Raw genomic sequence first — 19931 nt, 5'->3', positions numbered from 1 at the left:
GAAAGAGGTATCTTGTGCCAGTGAGATGTGGCCAGAAAGACAACAATGAAGGCAAGAAACAACAGCATTCAGGAAGCCAACACGCCAACGCCTTGTAAACAATGATCCCCGCAAGTAACCCACGCCTGTCTATGTCATCCTTCCCCATTCGCCCCAAACAATGCCCTGAACGTTGAAAAAGTGAACGACAAAAGAAACCATGATGCAATCGACCTTGATGTCCGCTTTGCTTATCCTCCCAGTCCCATGAGTATCCGTATAATTACCAAAGTCATGGCGCACTTCTATTTTCATGTCGTCGCCTGTTCTAGAAGGGACCAACTTGGACAGGTGCGCCATATGTGCCGTTGATGAGCTGGTTGAGTATCGAGTTGGGGTCCGAAGAAGAACCCTGCCCATGGGCATTCGAGTTCGCGCCGACCCATCCAACCTCGTTGACCATTGCGTTCATGGCCTGCTCTAGCTTTCCTCCGGACTGCTGGTTGTGCTTAGCCAGAACCTGATCCCACTTTCCGTTGTGCAAGTGGAAGCCTCCTCCGCGCTTGGCCGCTTCCGTGATCACCAACGCCCACGCTCTGGATATCTCGTCGTACGCTCCGTCCTTGTGGTGGCGATACTGCTGGCTGTCGAAATCGGGTAGGTCGTGAATGATCTTTGTTGCATGGTTCAGGTACTCCAACGACACGGTCGTCTGCTGCTCAACCGGCGGCAGGAACTGGGGGGTGAAGTCGCCGAGAGCATCCACCAACGCCATGAGCGGCTGCTTGACTCGGAAGTAGGTGTATTCGGAACTCGAGTTGCCGAAAGGAATGGCGGCCCGTAGCTTGTCCTGGTATTCGCCCAAAACCTCGAGGGCTCCGTTGACTGACGGCCGCGGTGCAGAAACCATCACCTCATGTCCAATGCCCGGATGACGCTCGCAAATCGTCTGGAGGACAGCTCGCAACTGTGACTTGTCGAGAGTTTCGAGAAGGCGAGGAAGAGGCAGCGGACGTCCTGCAAGTTCGATTCCAGCCCTGACCTTCTTGGATGGCCTCGAGAGCTGCCGCGAGTTGATTGCGGGCGAGCCGGTCGGCGATATCGACATTTCGTTGTCATCGTCGTCGGCTTTTCTTTTCCTGGACGCCATGGTGTGTTGCGACACTGGCAAAAAGATGTTAGTAAGCCTGTAGTAAATTTCAAATCTTGTACCAGCAGTGCTGGATGCACGCTGGGATACAATGACAGATAAGCAGCAACAACCTACTTATTCTAGGCGGCGAGCGGCGAGAGGGTTCGTGTTGATGAGGGAAGAAGGGCGGCTGCGGCGATAGGAGCACGTTCATTGTGGGATTGAAAACAATGCTCGGTTTGGCGGTATAGCGTTGCGTGGCGCTGCCGACGCAAATAGGAGAACGACGACGATGCGGATGGATGACGGGTCGACGGCGGTGGAAGAAGCCAGGCGATCTGAGGCTGAAAAAGTGAGAGGGAGCAGCCGGCGTCAGACCGCTCGCTTTTATTTTAATTTTTTAAGTTGCGAGTGTTGCGAGTCGCAACGAAGAAATGCGAGTCAAGGAAGAGAAGAAAGACTAGCAGAAATGAAAGGAAGGGTGGAAGCAGGTCAAGGGAAGCGCAGAATGGCGAGTTGAGAAGAACTGAATGGAGCGAACTCTTGCGAATGGCAGGCAGGGCCCGCGCAGTCAGACCAGCACTAGTACTTACTTGGACTGCTTTTCCAGTTCACAGTGCGATGCCAATGGCTGGTGGAGATTTTTTTTTTCACTTGGACGTTCTTGGCTCTGAAGAAACGACCGAAAGTGAGGAGCCTTTTTCTCTCTGCACCACAACTGAAGGTTGCACGGATTTGCGACGGGATTGCGACGAATGAAGGACTGTGAGTGGAGGAGGAATGCGCAGAGGGAAAAGGTGCTCCCTCTCAATGGCAATGCAGCCAGCGGAGAAGCCAAAAGCGACCAACCAAGCTGAGGCCAACAACAAAAGCGCATCCGCTTGACCTTCGCTTGAGCCTCCCAGTGGCTCATTCCCTGGTTCTCACTGGCGTCCCGGTCCTGGCAAGCAGTGGTGATGAGTGACCAGTCAGCGTGTGATGTGTGTGGTGTCCAGGTGGTGTCCTGCGGAGGCCAGTGTCTGCCAGCGGAAACAACGGTTGGCTGGGCCTCTTCAAGGTCTGAGCAGCTTTTACGCCGATTGGTGATGTCGGGACTGTCAACCAGTGGTGTGTATCGGAAGGGAGGAGCAGCACCAGCACCAGCAAGCAAGCAGCGACCCTTTGCATTCGCAAGGAACTTTTACCTAGCAAGGGCGGCGACGGGCAAAACAAAAAGAGTGGATGTCGATTTTCATGGTCCGCCCAGTCCACTCACCACAGCTGGCCCAGGGCCCGTTTTGTCGAGGGAGTCCATGTGGCCAACATGGTGGTGGCTAACCGGGAGAGGCTATTAGCTGTTTGGTCTTTGGCCATACTAACCGCATCAAGTACTAGTCCCCTGACAAAACCGATTGTGGTTGGTACTTCGCAGACCCCTACCAGAATGTTTAAGTGCATGCATGCATCAAACTCCGAGACGACGAACCATTTGAAAGATGTCAAGCGGTCAAGACAAGCCGGCCTGCAAGCCCAAGCAATGAGGCGTTGCTATGTATGTAGGAAGAGAGAAGCTCCAGAGCCTGTTCAGACTAGCTGCCAATGAATTCATGCTTGTGAGGACATTTCCGAGGCCAAAAAAAAGTAGTGTACACGTACGACGTGGACCGGTGGAGTCTTTGAGGACCTTTTGTCGGTTTTTTTTTTTTTCTTCTTTTCAAGGCCGCCAGATCTCGCCAAGCCCTATCGGTGGTTCTCGGCACGTGAGGCCCCAAAAAGATGGTTTCGGGTACCAATTACCTCCACTTTTCCGGTCATCAAACGCAAAACGATGAGACTTTGTTAAGCGACCGCGACAGGCCGTCAACGGTATGTAGTGTACAGCGCTACCAACCGCTGTACCGTCAGCACCAAGGACCTTGGAAAAACCATTGTTGGCTTTTCCGCATCCTCTCGGCCTGCAGTGGGTGTTTTAGACAGGCGTTTGCCAACACTGCCTCTGTTCCTGGCCCTTGCGCTTGGCGACATGATGGACCGACATTGAGGCCGCGTGGCCCACCTGCCCACCCGATCAGCTCCCTTGACGATTCGCTCGATCCGGATCAAAGCTTCGGGGGGTTGATTCGAGCAACGTCAGCAACACGCTCATGTCGTTTCCGTTTCGATTCTGCGGGACTTTAATGACCAGCACTCTGGAACAACTTCCGAAGGATCTGCTATCCTTTCATCGGGAGTGACTGTCCAGCTTTGTATAGCTCAGGGTCGCTATACGGGCCAAGAGACTCTCTGCAAAGTAATTTGTCCAACCGTCTTCCAAGAACCCAACAAGTACACTGCTCAGTAGTATGGATGAGTCTGGCAGACCTGTCTACTAAAGGTACTCTACAACACACCATGAGCTATTATTCATGGCAAGGGACATCCTGGCATTGATGAAGTGGAAGAGGGGCCAAGTCCGCATATTGGCATCATCGACTTGTGCTCGTGGCTACATTTGGCTCATTGCGCGGTGCTGTGGGCTGTCATTGTCGGGGAAATAGGTATTCCATCCATTTGCAACCAATGTACAAAAGTACGTGTACTGTACCATACTCCAGCAATATTCTGCACGCTGGTCTCGTACCTACCTTGCCTACCTAAGTACGGCTGCACTTCAAGGCCTGCCATCGGAGCAAGACACGTTTGACACCCAAAGATAGGGCCCATGGACATCGCATTAAAAAGGGGCAATCATGCAAAGGGCAAGTCCCATCATGAAATGACGGCGGGAGATCTGAAAAGATGGCGGCTCTTGCAAATTTGGCACGAGATTCAGAGGGGTATGGGTGGAGAACCCGAAAGTGGAGGTTGAAGGTAGGTCCCGCCCGCTCCCCCGCATTTTGCGCGATGGAGACCTGACCAGAAAGCGGACCCGCAACTGGAGCGAGGAACAGTGACCCCTTCCTTATCGCTTCGCTTATCGCAAAGTAAATTTTCGAAAATCTTGTGCTGCCGGCAATTGGGGAATCTCAGCGTCAATGCGCGGCTGTCCCCCTTCTGTAGACATTGTGAATTCGAGGAATCAACACCCTTGATTTCATTGCTGTTTTCAACATTTTCTCCTTGCCTATTGATACCATCTCGGTCGATACGCTGAAGCCAGCCAGAATGGCAGCAACAAAAGACCTCGAAACCGCCTCCGCGCAGGAGTCCGCTCCCATCGACGCCATGGACACCACCGCCGATCTCGCTTCCGAGAAGAAGTCCAAGAAGGAGAAGAAAGAGAAGAAGGATAAATCCTCCAAGAAGCGCAAGGCCACAGAGGAGCCTGCCGAGTCCGTCGAGTCCGCCGAGACCGTCGACGCCATGGACACCACCGCCGATGCCGCCGCCGCCGCCTCCTCCGACGAGAAACCCAAAAAATCCTCCAAGAAGCGCAAGGCCGAGCTCACCGAAATCGAAATCGACGTCACCGCCCCCGAGCCTCCCTCCAAGAAAGCCAAGCGTCTGCTCAAGAAAGGCAAGACCCTCCCTACCAAGCCCTCCTCCGACAAGGGTGATGACTCCGACGACTCGGATAACGAAACCGCCGCCAAGGACGGCGACAAGAAGAAGAAGAAGGAAAAGAAGGAACGGTCCCCCCACGGCGTCTGGATCGGCAACCTGCGCTTCACCGTCACCAAGAGCGAACTGAAGCAATGGCTCGTCGACAACAGCGGCGGCTCCATCACGCCCGAGTCCATCACGCGCGTGCACATGCCCACGGCCAAGGCGCAGCCCGGCCAGCCCAAGAAGGAGAAGCCCGAGAACCGCGGTTTCGCCTACGTCGACTTTGATTCGCTGGCCACCAAGGTCGCCGCCATTGCTCTCAGCGAGACCGAGTGGTACAAGCGCAAGTTGTTGATCAAGGACGCGACGTCGTTCGAGGGACGGCCGGAGAAGAAGAAGGAGGAGGAGGAGGGGGATGCCAAGGGCGCTGCTGCTGGTGGAAAGAAGGACGAGGCGCTAGTAGGCGGCAAGTTCGCCGGCTCGACCAAGATCTTTGTCGGCAACCTCTCGTTCGACACCACCGAGGACGACTTGCGCAACCACTTTGACAAGTGCGGTGCCATCCGGTGGGTCAAGGTGGCCACGTTTGAGGACAGCGGCAAGTGCAAGGGGTACGGGTGGGTGAACTTTGAGGAGGGCGAAGCCGCGCAGTGGGCGGTCAAGGGGTTCGTCAAGATCCGCGAGGAGATTCCCGAGTTGGAGGACTTTATGGATGAAGACCAAAAAGCCGAAGCCGAAGCCAACGATGGTGACAACGCGGACGCGGAAAAGACAAAGGAAAAGAAGGAAACGGAAAAGAGGATAAAGACCCGCAAGTGGTGGGTCAACCAGCTACATGGCCGCACCCTCAAGATCGAGTTGGCCGAGGACGACAAGACGAGATACGACAAGCGGTTCCGAGGAAAGGGCGCTGCTGGCGGCAAGAAACAAGGACAAGATGGTGGTGAGAGGCCACAGAGGGTTCCTTACAAGAAGAGGGAAGAGGGAGGTAATGGTCAAATCAAGACGGCTCAGGATATCAGTGTTGCCAGACTTACTGGTGCGCCTGTTGCTCACCAGGGTAAGAAGACTACCTTTGAGTAAAAAGGACGAGTGTCCTGTCGATCTGGTCCGGGCTTTTTTTCTTGGGTTCGGCGGAAGAGAGAGAAAAATATGGGTTCGAATCATGTCGCCACGGTTCTGTGTGTCCGGTGGTAGCTTAATGTTGTCTTGTTTTAAGGTTGTGTCTTATATACCTATCCTGTTTCCATGTTGTTTGCGTTTAGACGGCCAGACGAATCGAATTTGCGCTTCACCTAATACCTATATGCACATCGTGACGATCGCAAAGGTGTACCACGTGCTATCTTGCTGGTACGCTAACACAGTCTTTCATCTCTGCAAAACTTGACGCTCCAAGGATATTACTGGAAATACATTCATCCCTGCATATCTAGGCACGGTCGTGTCGTTTACGGCTGGCGATCGGGATGGACCAAGAATTTGATGATGGAACAACCTCCATGTATATCTGTTTTAACACATTCTAGCTATTGAGCACAATCTGAGTGGCCATAACGAGTGACAAGAGAAGTGAGGTCTAAATTTATGAAGTGGTGAATTGCCAGTTTCATCCGAAGATGAGATCAATACGCAGCGGTGTATGTAAAGCAATGACACCGAGTACGATTCAACACCAGAGCCGTCGACTAATCACTTGATTCTCTCTAGACACTTGTCCTTTGGGACTTATCACATGAAGCACAAACTAAACAGAAGACAGTAGGAGAGGAGAAATTTCCATAACAACGAGGTTACGTTAACAAAAGCAAAAAAGACTAGCAATTTAAAGCACCCATCAATTGACCCAAGTACCCCAACAAAACATTCCGTCCAAGCACTCCGTTATCCATGGTTCTCGTCACAATTCCTGATCCCAACATACAAAGTGCGCAAAGCAAAACTACTTGTTGGGGCCGCTAACAGACTCTTCATCCGAGGCGTCAAGGATGTCGTACTCCTCATCAGTCATGAAGGAATCGGACGCATCCTCGTCCCACTCAACATCTTCACACTCCTCGTAATCTTCCTCTTCAGGGCGAGACTCGACCGGAGAGTGGGCGACCTCCTGATGGACGCTGGCAGAAGGTGACTCCTTGTCGAGCTTGGGGAAGACAACCTGGCTGTGATCAATTGGGGCAGCGTCATTGGTTTCAGGCTCAATGTTGAGCTTGGCCATGTTCTCCTCGAGATCCTCAACCTTGGCGGGGGCCTCCTGTACCTTCTCCTCAGGAGCGATCTCAGGCTTCTTGACCACAATATCGCACCACAATTTGTGGCCAATCATGAGGCCCTGCTTCGTGGACACCCGCCAGTGCGACAGATGTCTGCCTTCCCTTGAAGGGCTCCGGAGAAGAACCGTGAAGGGCACGGATTCACCAGGAGCCACCGGATGCTCGCACACGTTGGATTGCAAGCAAGACTCGAGGTCACCGGTGGCAGTGGGGTGAGCTGGGTCTACATGACCCATGTACTCGCCATGAAGGTACTTGACAAAGCATCCAGCCGGCCAGGGAGTGGGTCCGTCGTTGCGGACGACCCAGGTTTGCTCAAAGACATGGTCAGGTCCGAAAACGGTACCATCAACAACCTTGTCTCGCACATATGTGGCGACATACGCACGAGCCGGGGTCTCAGCCTCCTCGGTCTTTACAGCGGGAGCAGGCTCGGAAGGCTTTACGTCCACCACAGTCATGACGTTGGACTGGAACGACTCGGTACCTGTGGCACGCGAAGTGGTAACGCGACGGCCAGAACGCGGCCGATCACCCATGGCCGGCATCCTGCGTCCATTCTCATGCTCGCCAGTAGTCGTGACATTGACGTTCCGGACGGGGGTCTTGAACTTGATCAAGGGGTGGGTCTTGTTGTGAGTGTTGGCGGGGCTCGCCTCGCACTTGGCGCAGAAGTCCACATCGTCACAAACAGCGCACTTGTAGCGGTCGCCGACAATGTAGGTATAGCCAGAGCGGTTGTTGTTGCACAGCGGGCCATCGCAGCATACTCCGACGTGAGTAAGAGCGCGCGGGACAGGGCACATATGGGTAGGCTCAAGTGGCTCGTAAATAGGGACGAAGCGATGATTGGCATGGATATATGAAGCTGACTCGTAGCAGTTTGAGCAATAGTCCCAGTCGGGGCATTGGAGGCACTTGTGACGAACGCCGCGGATGTCCTTGTCACAGCCATCGCAGATAGCGTGGTGAAGTTGGTTGCGGCCCGGAGCGAGACGGCTCTTGACGTCCGCCTCCGCACAAGTCCCTGGTACAAGAGGGGAAAAGGCGTGCTTGGGGTGATGCCCGTGGCGATTCTTGGCAAAGCAAACCTTGCAAAGATCGAAGTCATCACATGTCTGGCAATGGACAAATTCGGCCTCGGGCAAGTCTTGAATGCAGCAGTTGCAGGTGCGCAGAGTAGCCTGTGAGTAAGACTCGACGGAGGGAGGGACGCTCTCGTAGCGGGAAGCGGGGGGAGGAGGAGGGGGAGAAGATCTCGAGCTCTCAGCCTTTATCTTCTCGAACTCGGCCTGCTGGCGCTTGGCCCTCTGATACTCAGCCTGCTGGAGCTTGGCCATATACTCGGCATGAGCTTCACCAAGGCGTTCCCCTGCAGCCTTGGAATGTGCGAGTCTATCCTGGTCGACGATGCGAGGCATGGTGTCAACGGTTGTGATGGAGCCATTGCTGATGAAGCGCTTGGTCAGGACGTGACCATACTGGTGGCAAATAACACCCTTGTTGTTGTGGCAGTCAGGGCAAAGATCAAAATCGCCGTCGTCACAGACGGAGCAGTGGTAATGCTCATAGGGAATGGTCCGGTCGCAGCTGTTGCAGCAGACGGCATAGCCGGAACGGGTAGACTCCTGGGTGTCGGTGTGGGAGATGGCGCTGATAGGCATAGACGCTACACTGGCGGCACGGCCGAAGGGCAGGCGGGACTGAAGATCCTCGATACGGTCCATGGCGTTGTTGACGCGTGTGATAATGTCGGAGCGCTGAGCCTGGAGAGACTCAAAGGTTTTGCTGGGTGAAGCGTCCGTCTCAATTGACTTGATGACCTCGGTGGTTTCCTCATACACGGGGCTAGTGGGGATTGACGCTGAAGCATCGCCCTCTGTCTCTGTGACTTCGCCTTCGACCGAGGCGGGCTTGGCTTCTGTTGTGGTGTCCTGGGGCGCCTCGGGAGTGGAGGTCTGGGCAGGCGTCTCTGCCGTCACACGGTTGACACGCAGTTTAAGCTTCTGCTTCGCCTTGGCCGCGCGGAACAACTGTTTGTAGACCGAAGTGTTGGCGGGATCAAGGGTGACGTATGTGCCAGCAGAGTCGGAATACCGCTCGAAGACGACGTTGGTTTCGGCAGGAATCTCCAGGTGAGCACGCAACTGGTCAAACTGTCAGTGGATATGTCTTGTATTTGATAAAAGGGGATGAAAAGACTGCCGCGGTGTGTCTTTGATGATCAAATAGTGACGTACCTTGGTCTCCAGCGAGCTAGCAGTTAGGTCGCGGAGCGGGAGCTTGAACCGGCGAGAAGCACCATCAAATGCCACCTTGAGGGTGATGGGGGTATCGGGGCTTGGTGGAGGTGCCGCCATGATGCCGGACTGAATGATTTGAAGATGGATGTGTTAGTCAAAGAAGGTCCAGCAAGTACCTGTAGTCCAAAAGTCGGGAGCGAGGAAGGGGACGGACGATAAGCGGGATGCATGGACTCTTATAGTGAACGGGTACGATAGGCGGTAAAGGTAGCGCTAAACCCGCCACAAGCAACAGCACTGAATGGCACAAGAAGGGAAGGCGATCATTTGAGCCGGCAACAGAAGAGAACAGAACCACCCACGACGACAACGACAACGGTGTGTATCGAAACAGAACAAAAGGTACAAATCATTCACCGCATAATGCCCACTTACTGTAGTCCGTTGCTGGTAGCCGCCTGATGCGGTGTTGTTGATGGTGGACGATGAAGGGAATCAGAACTGTGATGGGAGGGAGCCTGTTAGAGAAAGCCCAGGAAGGTCCTCGTCGACGACAATCCGACACGATGGAGTGGACCGCAAACCGAGGCGGTGTCCAAATCCGCGACGGGTTGGCGAATAACGCTTGAACGTGAAGGGCCGACTTACAGTCAAAATTGATGAAACAGGATGGAAGCCGGATTTGACGATGATTGCTGGATTGCAGAGGTGGTGGTGGAAATAAAAAAGAGAAAATGGAGAGAACAGCTGAGCAGGCGAGTTTGGAGTAAGAGCCAGGCTCTAATAGTAGTTGCCTCACGGGCACGTTGGCGGGTGTCCGTTGGTACAGATACTGTGCTGCAGTGCGCGGTGTAGGTACTGTAGGTACTTCGCTATGTAAAAGACCGAGGACGGGATGCCTTCGATGACCTATCGTTGGGGACTTCCAATTCCTGTTCCGGTTAGAGGTAAGTTTGCACGGAGTAGTACTCCTCAATGTTAAGCGACGTGCGGCAGTTCTGTTATCAAGTGGTGCATGTTTCCAAACACACTAGCAAACTGGAAGCGGTCAGAGGTAGGAGAGGCCGCAGAAATCCGTTAGAAATCAATACCTCATTAACTACCCTCCAAGCATTGTCATGGCCAAGCACTAACACCACCCAGGTGCCGGAAGTGTGCTAATGTTACACATCATTACCCAAAATACAAAGATAGCCAATCAGGACGGAGCCAGACTTCCAGGCATGTCTCACTGCACTGACCGTCTTCCTTCACTCTGACCAACCGCCTCTGTCTTTGATCATTGCCCGCTTTCCTACGCAATCAATTGGCAATAATCATCAAAGTCTGTGTATATTATGTCAGGATCCTCGTTGTTTCTGCCTTGAGGTTCTCCGAGGGGAAATGTCAATCGAGTGCTGTCCTTCCTTTTGTTCACACTGTCTGATTATCCATCACTAATACACTACATGGTCAAGGCCAAGCCAGATTTACACGTCCAGCCATCAAGCTGGGAGGAAGCTCACGGCGCCATCGAGGCGAAACCACAACGAAAAGAATCTGGGCGTACGTCGCCAGTTGGAGGGCCTACGACCTGGGGTTTGACCGAGCTTGCCGACTGCGAGGCGGGCGAGTGTCGCTGGAGGCCAAAGCAAGCTGCGATGCTTAATTTATTTTGTCAGCATTTTTTGCCAGCCTGGAAACTTGACTAGGTACGAGTTTCGTACGTTATCAACAGTCCGTAAACTAGGTACACGCTTGCCTACCGACCTAGGTAAAAGCAGATATCGGTACATACAATCTGTACTCGCATGGTAGATTTTAGAGAACTTGTGCAGGCAGCGCTTATCGCCGCGTCACCCAAATACCGTAACCCTGCTAGTGTCAGATGACAGTCCCCCCAGCAGGAGCCCCGACCCCCCCGACCCCAGACTCCCGACCCCTCGCGTGGAGACACGCCGCCTCGCTGGAGTTGCCAGGCGGCAGCAGTCTCCATGTAATCGGGTGGCCAATGAATCCATTCCGAGATTCATTCCCCCAATTTACCATTTCCCACTTCTACCACGACGACCTATGAATTGGGACCCTTCTCGTGCAAACGTCCGAGTGTGTTGGCTAGCACACTCAATCCCCATATCCCACGTGGGATTGATCAACATGGACAACGCTCAGTGACGATCCCACTCATCTTAACAGAGACGAAACGGACAGTCGGACCTCTTGCAAAGCAGAAGGATGAAAATCGACAAGCCATGGGAGAATGAGGAGAAACGAGGCTGCAGTCATCCAAAAGGCGAGGACCGCTGCTTCCCATTTATGCTTACCTCGGCACATCCAAAACAAGCTGTTTCAAGCTTTGAGAAGCCTTGCCTTGAGCAAGTATCTGCGGCATGCGTCGGTACATCTGCCATGCTCCTTCCTCTTCTTTTTCTTTTCCTTTTATCATTGCCCAAAACACCAAATGTCGCAATCTCCCGGGCCGTACGAAGCGGTTCAAACAACCACACGGCTACCCCGTATATCGATACCAGCGAACTTCTGATTCAGGGACACAGTCCTAAAAGTGCTGGTCTGCCACTTACAACACAACAGACGACGAGGCGGCTCGAGAAATAGCGACCATAGCTCCTCACTAACAACAACTTGCTTGACTTGTTGGAACTCTTGAACCTACTTACCCTCTCACGATTCTTCGTTTCACAGATATATACATCAACTCTCGCACAACAGCACAACTCACGCAACACAAAAGGAAGCAGCCTTACTTGTCAGGGCTAGCTAGATACCTACCGCCTCTTACCCCATCCCATGGCCTTTTGTGCTCTCGTCCATTCGCCTTACTTCCATATATGGCTCGTTCACATGTGTGAAAAATTGCGCAACCAAGACAACCAAGCTGCGAGGTAACTTGACTGACTGATTGACTGATTGACTGCTACCTAGAGTGCACAACAGGAGGTGTCGAAATAGGAAGTTCGGTCGTCGGTTGGAGTAACAGACGGACAGACGGACGGGCGGGATAGATAAGATGGGGCGGTTGGGCTACCTGGCTGATGTTTTGCCGACTGACCGAAGACCCGGAAATGTCTGTTTGCATTTTGGTGTCTTTCTCACATCTTGGTTGGCATAACTTATACTACGATATCAAGTAGAGAACGTCAGCTGCACTTCGAAAATTTTGGTCGAATTTTATTCCACGTCTCTTTAATTTTGACACCTGGAGATGTCTCTTTTTTTTTTACCTTTTTTTGTACTTTCTTTTTTTTTTCCTTTTTTTTTTTTCTGTTCTTTTTTTGCTTAGCTTTCTTCCAATACCATACCTCACCATTCCTCTTATCCACCTGCGCGCCACTTCAGTCCGTGATTCACTTATCCCTTCAATAACCACCTACTAGCATAACAAACCTGCCCTCTATCGAGAGGAGAAAGTTCCAGTTCCAGGCCTTCAAGAAGCGTGCGAGTTCCAGCTCCTCCTCAAATGCACAGGTGCACATACAGTCAGCAAAGCAGAAAAGTGGGTTTGTGATACGGACGGCAACTTGCTTTTTTTTTTTTTTTTTTTTTTTTTTTTTTTTTTTTTTTTAAGTTTTAGCGAATCCGGCAAGAGATTGAAGAGACGGGACAAGGTTCGGACCGTGACCGGGACCGGAACCGGAGCCGGAACCGTGGATGGGATGGATGATGAGTTGAAAAGACTGTACACTACGGATCGAATCGCTGTTTTGGTGATTCTTGTTGGTTTGGATCATACTCATACATTAAATCGGATTCTTGATTCGTAGGCTGGAGGGGATGGGCAAGTTTGGTATGTAGGTCCGAAGTTGGAAAGCGTACCTACCTATGTGATATCTGTAACAAAAACCACAGACGTCTGGCTAGCCATCACATCAACTGTCTGCTATTTTGGTTCTACATGCCCCCCTCGTCTAGGAATTTTGTTACCATATTATTAACATTCTCTCACGTCTACAGTTCCTTTGGTTAAACCCTGCCCAAAAAAAAAAAAAAAAAAAGAAAAGGAAAAAAAACACGTCATCCACACATTCTTCCTAGTTTACCCCCGAACGGAACCACCAAACCTCAACATCCGAGGCCTCACCAACATCACTGGAGGGCAAGAAAAATATTATCATTACTTACTACCCAACTCACCATTTACAACCACTACCACCCGTTCTTCAGAATATTTTCTCTCTCACTAGAGACTACTCACTCATCAAGAATCCCCTCCAAAGCCTCCCCCAACCCCCCCTCATCATACCTAACCTCCTTCCCATCCTCCTGGACTCTCCCCTCCACCCTAACACACTTGATCCCCAACCCTTCCAACTCCTTCACGTCCACCTGTGGCGCTGTTCCCGTCCTCGCCAGCTGTCCACCTACCTCTTGTCCGTCCAGATAGATCAGGTGCGTGACGTATTTTCTTAGCAGTCTCCCTTGTGCTTGTTGATCGTTATTATTCGAGCCCGCGGCAGAATCCTTGTTGTCATCCTTCCCATGAGGATGAGCATGAGGACGAGGTTGATAACTCGGATCACTCCTCCGCGATTGTTCCCCAGCCTCGGCCACCGCTCTGACAAAATCCGTCGCCGTCATCGGTTTACTCTTTGGCCCTGTCTCCCGATCAATCGTCGCATTTAGCACCAATACCTTTTTTGTTGTTGTCGTCCTGTCTATCGTCATCTCCCCTTGCCCTTGCCCTTGCTCCCCCTCCTTGTTATCGAAATCCTCCTCCTCGTCCTCACCTGCCAAAGCCTCCCCCACCCCCCTCAACACCAGACTAGGCACAATACTCGTCCACAAGCTCCCAATGCTGTACACCACCATGGTTGTCCCCGCCAACGCATCAATCACCTTGGGATTCGCGTTCGGCCAGATCTCGTGCCCGTACGGGTTGATGTACCACACCCTTTCTATCCGTGCACTCAACTGGTCGGCTTCGTCCGAATCGGATTTGCTAAAAGATATGTTTTGCGTGCGAAGAGAGGGGAGAGAGCCAGGGAGGGAGGCGTCTTCGGTTTCGGTTTGGGAGCGGGCTCTTGCGCCGGGGCGAGATGGGAGAGAGGGGAACGTGGGTTTGGTTGGGGTGGTGGTTGCTGAGAAGGACGACGTGGTTACGGAGGCGGCGGTGGAGGATCCAGCAGTAGATGGGACGGTCAAATGCTGAGGAGGAAGCTTGATGATGCCGCCGTCATGCATAGCCATGGCCATGGCGGCGGGATGAAGGTTTGCCGAGGAGGGAGGAGCGCCGTGGCCGTGTCCCCCGTGCAACAAGGGAGGGAAGGAGGGTGTAGCCAGCGAGATCTTGACGTCGTCTGGTAAAGCGGTGGGTGCGCTCGGGTGGCTGATGGCTACCTGCCCCGCGATGGTCGTGCCGTCTTCGAGGCCGGCGGAGATGTGGTGGGTGAAGTTGGAGTTGATGGCGGGGAGGACGCTGACGTTGGGCGGGATGGAGCAGATCATGGAGAGGAGGTAAATGGCGGACTCAAAGGAGCCGGAGAAGATGCGGGCGCCGGTCAGGAACATGTTGCCGATGGAGGCTTCGGCGAAGTTGAAGGTGGACGTTGGCCGGGTTCGCTTGACGATCTCGAGGTTCAAGGTGTTGAGGATGGACCGGATGAGTTCTCGTTTGGGAGAAGAGATGTAGGCCCAGAGGAGGTGGCGGGCTTCGACGATGTCGAGCCATTCTATGCGGGCTTTTGATGGATCACCGGGGAGACGGTACTCGAAGAGCGCTTTGAGGGCGGCTTTTTCTTGGTTATTGGAGGGGTTTGGGATCAGGCGGACGAGACGGCCTGGGTTGTGTTAGTAGGTTCATCTTCGGGTTCTCGGCTGTTAGTTGTGAGTTTGAAGACTTACTCCTAATATCACCAACACCTGTAGCATTATTATTAGCTCTCGTTTTCACACAGACAGAAAGGCTCTCACTCACTTGGCCCTCCAATGAATCTAATCAACTCGGACGAACTTCCACCATTGTCACTGATTGGGATGATGTAGTTGAGTTGACAATTCTTCTTTTCAATGATCCCGTTGAACACATCAACAAGACTGTTCGCCGCGGTGCCTTTGGGTTGTTGCCGTGGTTGTTAGCTCAAGTGTCCACTCAGCAGGGTTCTCCCCAAGGGAATTGGCGATGGAAAAGAAAGAGAAGAAACAGGACGTGCAGAAGTCCGGGGAAGTCAATGGCTGAAATCAGGCCGATATACCTCCAGAGAAAACGGTGATGCCTGTCCTTTTATCGCTCATCTTGAACGTGCCTGAGCGAGGGTTTTTCTGTTGTATGTTGACGTTTTGTGTTGGTGAGTGCTTGTCTTGTTGTCGCCGTCGATGCTATGACGCAGTAACCGAATCGGTGATGGAGCTCTTCTGACCGACAGAGGCCGCTTGGAAGAGGTGACCTGGAAGTTCTATGAAAGATGCAATATAGGATGGAATTCTTGAGAAGATTCAGCAACACTTGATAATTCTTCTCCCAACGACAAGTATCGAGGAGCGCGTTGATTTATAGCTTCGTGAAAAGGAAGTATACGTTGCGTTTCCATCCTGGCCCGAACCCAGCGTCCGTCCTTGAAAGCCTAGAATCCGAACTAACACACCGAAAGACACTCACAACCCCAGCAAACGTGTTATCTTTCGTATTCAAATCTCTTGAGTCATGAGTCACATGGCATCTTTCTGTTGTTTTCAACATCTGAAACGGACACATCTTCACAATTGTTCTTGCACAGCCATCGCCCGTCATTTCGGGGGGAGGAACGCAAATTGTGGGGTTGATCCGAACGCCCTGGAAATGGAAGTTGCAGTAGACTTTTACCAATCGTGACGCGATGATTTCCCACCATGTACCCTAACCCTGATAAATCACCGCCCCTTTCTTGATTCACCTCCGCCTTCAGTTCTCCCCTCCTTTATGCCCCAATATCAGTAGTTTCCATATCTTCACCATCAAAGCGGAAATATGAGCGCTTGGTACCATGCTTTATCATATGAAAGTCAGGTGGTTTATACACACGCTATATCAGAACGCAGACCATCAAATATCGTACAGGTCGGCTCACGAGGAGAGACCTCTTTTCAGGAGAAGGCCATGCTCGATGAACGCCATATCAAAACACCTACGATCGTAGCAGAGAGTTCCAGGGAGAGTCTAAAACCACTTGGGCATGAAACATGCCAACGAGAAGCATGCAAACGCTGACCGAAGCACGCGAAAAGAGGACTCATCCGCGTTTACCTTTAACATGAAAATTGGCCGTCGCCAGCAATGCAATCATATTGTCGTACAGAAGGATAGACATCGAAACATCACGACCAAACATCAAGTCGCTTGCAATATAGCACAACACGGGTAAAGAAACAAAGCAATTCTGCCGCCGCCGCCGAAACCACCTGACCGACCCGCTATAGAAACCTGAAAACATACATGGCCACCTGGACAAGAAAGATATACACCTGATCGTCGGATTCATCAATAACTCAAAGAGGTTGTAGGTAAGACGAACGTAGTCGTGCATTAATGGAAGCAATAGGTAGGTACGTTAGGTGGTTGGATTGCTTGGGATAATCATGGAGATTCTGCACCCTTCAACGCTGAGGACAGACTCAACACTGAATGTGTGATGCTGTGCTCCATTACTGGTCGTCATCTCCCATGTCCATCCACAGGATTCGTCTGTGGTTTCTCAAACGGCAACGCAGTTGCCTGAAACCTCTCCTTTTTGGAAGCATTCGATCATCCATGAGCAGACAGGTATTCGAGCAGCCCTTCCCAGATATCCCAGCCATCCACTTGTCAACCCGATCAGCTACCATCAGGCCACCATGCCGCGTCCTATTGAGCGTAGTAAACCATTCCCGGCTGCGGCGGTTGATAGTAGAATGCATCTGGCCCGGGAGCCATCATGCCTCCCATCCCAACCACGCCAGGACCTCCATAGGCCGGCGCTGCAGCTGGATACTGGGGGTATGTAACCATGGCAGGAAGCGTGTTCGGATCATAATAGTACACCATACCGTTGATTTCTTGGGCGACAGGACCTTGCGAGGCACCGTTTTGCCCACTGGCCTGAGCATTCGCGGCCGCTACTGGGTCAACTGGCCCAGATGTTGTGTATCCCATAGGCTGAGGCACCGGAACCCCTCCAGGAATAAAAGCGGGCGCCGCTGCATTCGGCTGCATATCGGTGCCCATTCCCTGAGGATAATAGTATCCCTGCTGAGGAGGCATCATCTGCACCGGCTGGGCGTAGAAACCGGGCTGTGAGAAAGTGTTGGGCTGGAATGGAGCGGCATGGATAGCTCGCTCGGGAATCTGTGAAAGTGGAGTCGTCGAAACCTGGGACTGGTATGATGGGTTGCGAGCATGCGATTCCAATTGAGGAGGAACTTGCTGATGGAAAGCTTGTTGATAAGCTGGAGGTGCAGCAGCCGTTGGGTGCGCTGGCGTCTCGATGTTTTCAACCGACACAGACTTCTGGGGACGCGGTTGATACATGGGGATAGCGGTGCCAGTGCTGTCCTGGAAAGCAGGCTTTTGTGGGAGAGGATGGGTTTGCGGCTGTGGGATGTTGTTGATGGACGGCTCCATCATGGGCATATTTTGGGTTGCGACCATCGTTGGCTGCTGCTGTGCGTGCGGTGGCAGACGGACAACGGGTCTATTGGCGTCAACAGGGAGGGGCGGCCGGGAGATTACAGAGCCCGTCGGCGACATCATAAAGTCTCTGCCAATCGATGATCGTCGACTCATAGCAATGCTAGGTGAATAGGCGCTGCCGTAGAAGCTTCCGCCAAACACACTAGTCCTGCGAGAGAAGCCCCCAATGGAACCATAGGCAGAACGCGGGCCCTTGCCGCGACCGCGCTGGTTGTTCGGGCGCAAAGCGCGCGGGATGAAGATGAATGATCTATCGCTAGCCGGGAAGATATAGCGAGGCATCACAGGGAAATTGTGGTATGGTATGGAGATCCTGACGGGCTTATCCCTTCGTAGAGGCGGACGATGATCGGGAAGCTTCGTGTACTGTTTCAAGGGTATGCTAGGGAAGCTTTTAGGCCCAAGGCCGATGTTGGGGATGAAGACGCGGACGGTCACGTTGCCAAGGGGCTTAACGCAGGACATGGCCCGGTTGATATGGGTGTTGCTCAGTGGCGCGTTGTGTATGACACCGTTTCCATTCGGAGGACCTTCATCGTCAGGCATGTATCTGGGTGGCTGCTGTCGTTGAGGGCGAGGGCCCGCGACTTCTTCGTGCATATCGTGAGCCCAAGGCCCGCTCGTCGTGGGATCGGAGGGGTTACTAGGTGGGCTGCAGCAGCGGTCAGTATATGCGAGTACCAACAGATATGCAATAGAATCTTGGCCAGCTTACTTTACAGAAGTGAATGGGCCCACAAGCCCACCACCTCGTCCACCACCTCTTCCACGGCCCGGTCGAGTAAATGGGCGGAAGCCGTTCGCGGCCGGTCCAGCATGACGATGATCGTGTAAAAAGAAAGCACCCCGGTTGGGCACAAAGGTTGGGTCTTCGTCCCTCTTCCGCCGGTATTCTTCATGTTCCGAGCGCCGTTTCTGTTCGTGTGGGAGGACGCGCGACTGCTTTGCGACAGAGTTGGAGCTCACGACAACAGGCGCCGCGGGGTCCTTAGCAGCAGGGCCTTTCTCATGATGCTGAACTTTATCAAAATCGACTTCCTCAACCTCGCCATCCTTGTCGGCCAGTGATAGTCCATGTAGCATGATTTCCGTATCCGTCACGGGCTTCTCGCCAGACTTGGCGACAGCCGTGTCGCTTGCGCGGCGCCTGGTTCCAGCTTTCGCGGCGCCATTGCCGACATGCTTGTGAAGTTTGGGGGAGGAGGGAGAGACCTCGTCGACATTGCTAGTGTCGCTGTCGTTGTCAGCGAGGTCGTGGTCGTCGCTTGCGATGGAGGCTTCTGTGACCGAGTCGTCGTCGAGGTCCAGGGTGTCAGGGCCCTCCTCTTCACCCTCGTCCTCAACCCTGCGACGCTGACCGATGACCTTTCTGCGTCTGGGCGCGGCGGAAGCCATTGTTTCTATGTGGAGGTGATCGAGGTAGGGAGAGAAAGGATATATGGATAATCGCGTCGGGGCTGTTCAGCCGATGGAAGGGGGGCAGGAAGCTTCGACGGTGGTAATGTTATCGGTGATCGGCAAACTCATGCGTTGCCGTGGTGGACCAGACGACGTCAGGACAGGGAGGCCCAGTCGGATGGACAATTTCTAGCGTGGTGGTGTGGTTGGTCCTCTCCTCGGGAGAAGATGTCAAAAGAACGGGTTGGGATCTTGTGTGTCCGTAACCGCCCTGCGGTGCAGAAAGATGTGGGGAGGTCTGTGACGGCTGTCGTCCAAAGTCGAGTCCGAAGCTCGCAGGGAGGGATGGCAACAACCTTGGATCCCTCGGCGGGCGGGTTTTGTTTGGTTTGGGGTAAGAATATTAGAGAGAAAAAAAGGGTCGGGGGTCAGAAACAAAGCCGGCCAGGAATGTTGGCTGGGCAGGGGAAAGAAGCAAGCTGAACAGAGGTTACAGTCGGAAGACGTGGGGATGGGAAACTTGAAAAGTTGACTTGATGTCGAGGACTGAGAAAAATAGTAGTAACCAAACTGAAAGGATGGACGATAGAAAGAATCGGACGGAATTACGCAGCAAGCCCAAAGCAGGTGTGAACTTGTGAAGTTTACGAAGAGCACCTCCTCTACCTACGTAGCGTGGCGGGCAGGCGGTAGGAGCAATACTGGGCGGAAACCCTGGGCAGAATCGCGGGCAGCCAAAGTGAGGTGGTGGAAGTGGAATGGAG

At 53.0% G+C, this 19931-nt stretch overlaps 5 protein-coding genes across 5 annotated transcripts; 1 reads left to right on the top strand and 4 right to left on the bottom strand.

Moving 5' to 3' along the window:
• Positions 1-178: 178 nt before the first annotated feature.
• On the bottom strand, positions 179-1512 carry B0T23DRAFT_37070 (tethering factor for nuclear proteasome sts1). The gene is made up of 2 exons (XM_062836610.1): positions 1247-1512; positions 179-1143 (listed from the first exon to the last, which is right to left on the bottom strand). The coding sequence occupies exons 1-2, from the start codon at positions 1323-1325 to the stop codon at positions 308-310; spliced, it is 915 nt and encodes a 304-aa protein (XP_062697817.1). The 5' UTR covers positions 1326-1512; the 3' UTR covers positions 179-307.
• A 2478-nt stretch (positions 1513-3990) lies between these two features.
• On the top strand, positions 3991-6069 carry B0T23DRAFT_37008 (uncharacterized protein). Its single transcript, XM_062836570.1, has one exon. The coding sequence runs from the start codon at positions 4235-4237 to the stop codon at positions 5696-5698; it is 1464 nt and encodes a 487-aa protein (XP_062697816.1). The 5' UTR covers positions 3991-4234; the 3' UTR covers positions 5699-6069.
• A 488-nt stretch (positions 6070-6557) lies between these two features.
• On the bottom strand, positions 6558-9248 carry B0T23DRAFT_308989 (uncharacterized protein; the record flags this gene model as incomplete). The annotated part of the gene is made up of 2 exons (XM_062834496.1): positions 6558-9035; positions 9129-9248. 2 exons carry the CDS (start codon positions 9246-9248, stop codon positions 6558-6560), a joined length of 2598 nt encoding a protein of 865 aa, XP_062697815.1.
• Positions 9249-13097: 3849 nt separating this feature from the next.
• On the bottom strand, positions 13098-15487 carry B0T23DRAFT_36985 (UPF0052-domain-containing protein). Its single transcript, XM_062836553.1, has 4 exons — positions 15320-15487; positions 15043-15177; positions 14970-14987; positions 13098-14905 (listed from the first exon to the last, which is right to left on the bottom strand). The coding sequence occupies exons 1-4, from the start codon at positions 15357-15359 to the stop codon at positions 13320-13322; spliced, it is 1779 nt and encodes a 592-aa protein (XP_062697814.1). The 5' UTR covers positions 15360-15487; the 3' UTR covers positions 13098-13319.
• Positions 15488-16785: 1298 nt separating this feature from the next.
• Positions 16786-19279, bottom strand: B0T23DRAFT_36973 (CASC3/Barentsz eIF4AIII binding-domain-containing protein). The gene is made up of 2 exons (XM_062836539.1): positions 18485-19279; positions 16786-18421 (listed from the first exon to the last, which is right to left on the bottom strand). Exons 1-2 carry the CDS (start codon positions 19162-19164, stop codon positions 16945-16947), a joined length of 2157 nt encoding a protein of 718 aa, XP_062697813.1. The 5' UTR covers positions 19165-19279; the 3' UTR covers positions 16786-16944.
• Positions 19280-19931: the final 652 nt, after the last annotated feature.

Source organism: Neurospora hispaniola (assembly GCF_033458365.1).
Source record: "Neurospora hispaniola strain FGSC 10403 chromosome Unknown B0T23scaffold_1, whole genome shotgun sequence".
Lineage (NCBI taxonomy): Eukaryota > Fungi > Ascomycota > Sordariomycetes > Sordariales > Sordariaceae > Neurospora > Neurospora hispaniola.
Note: the sequence above shows the minus strand (reverse complement) of the source record. Positions and strands in the feature narration are given on the sequence as shown.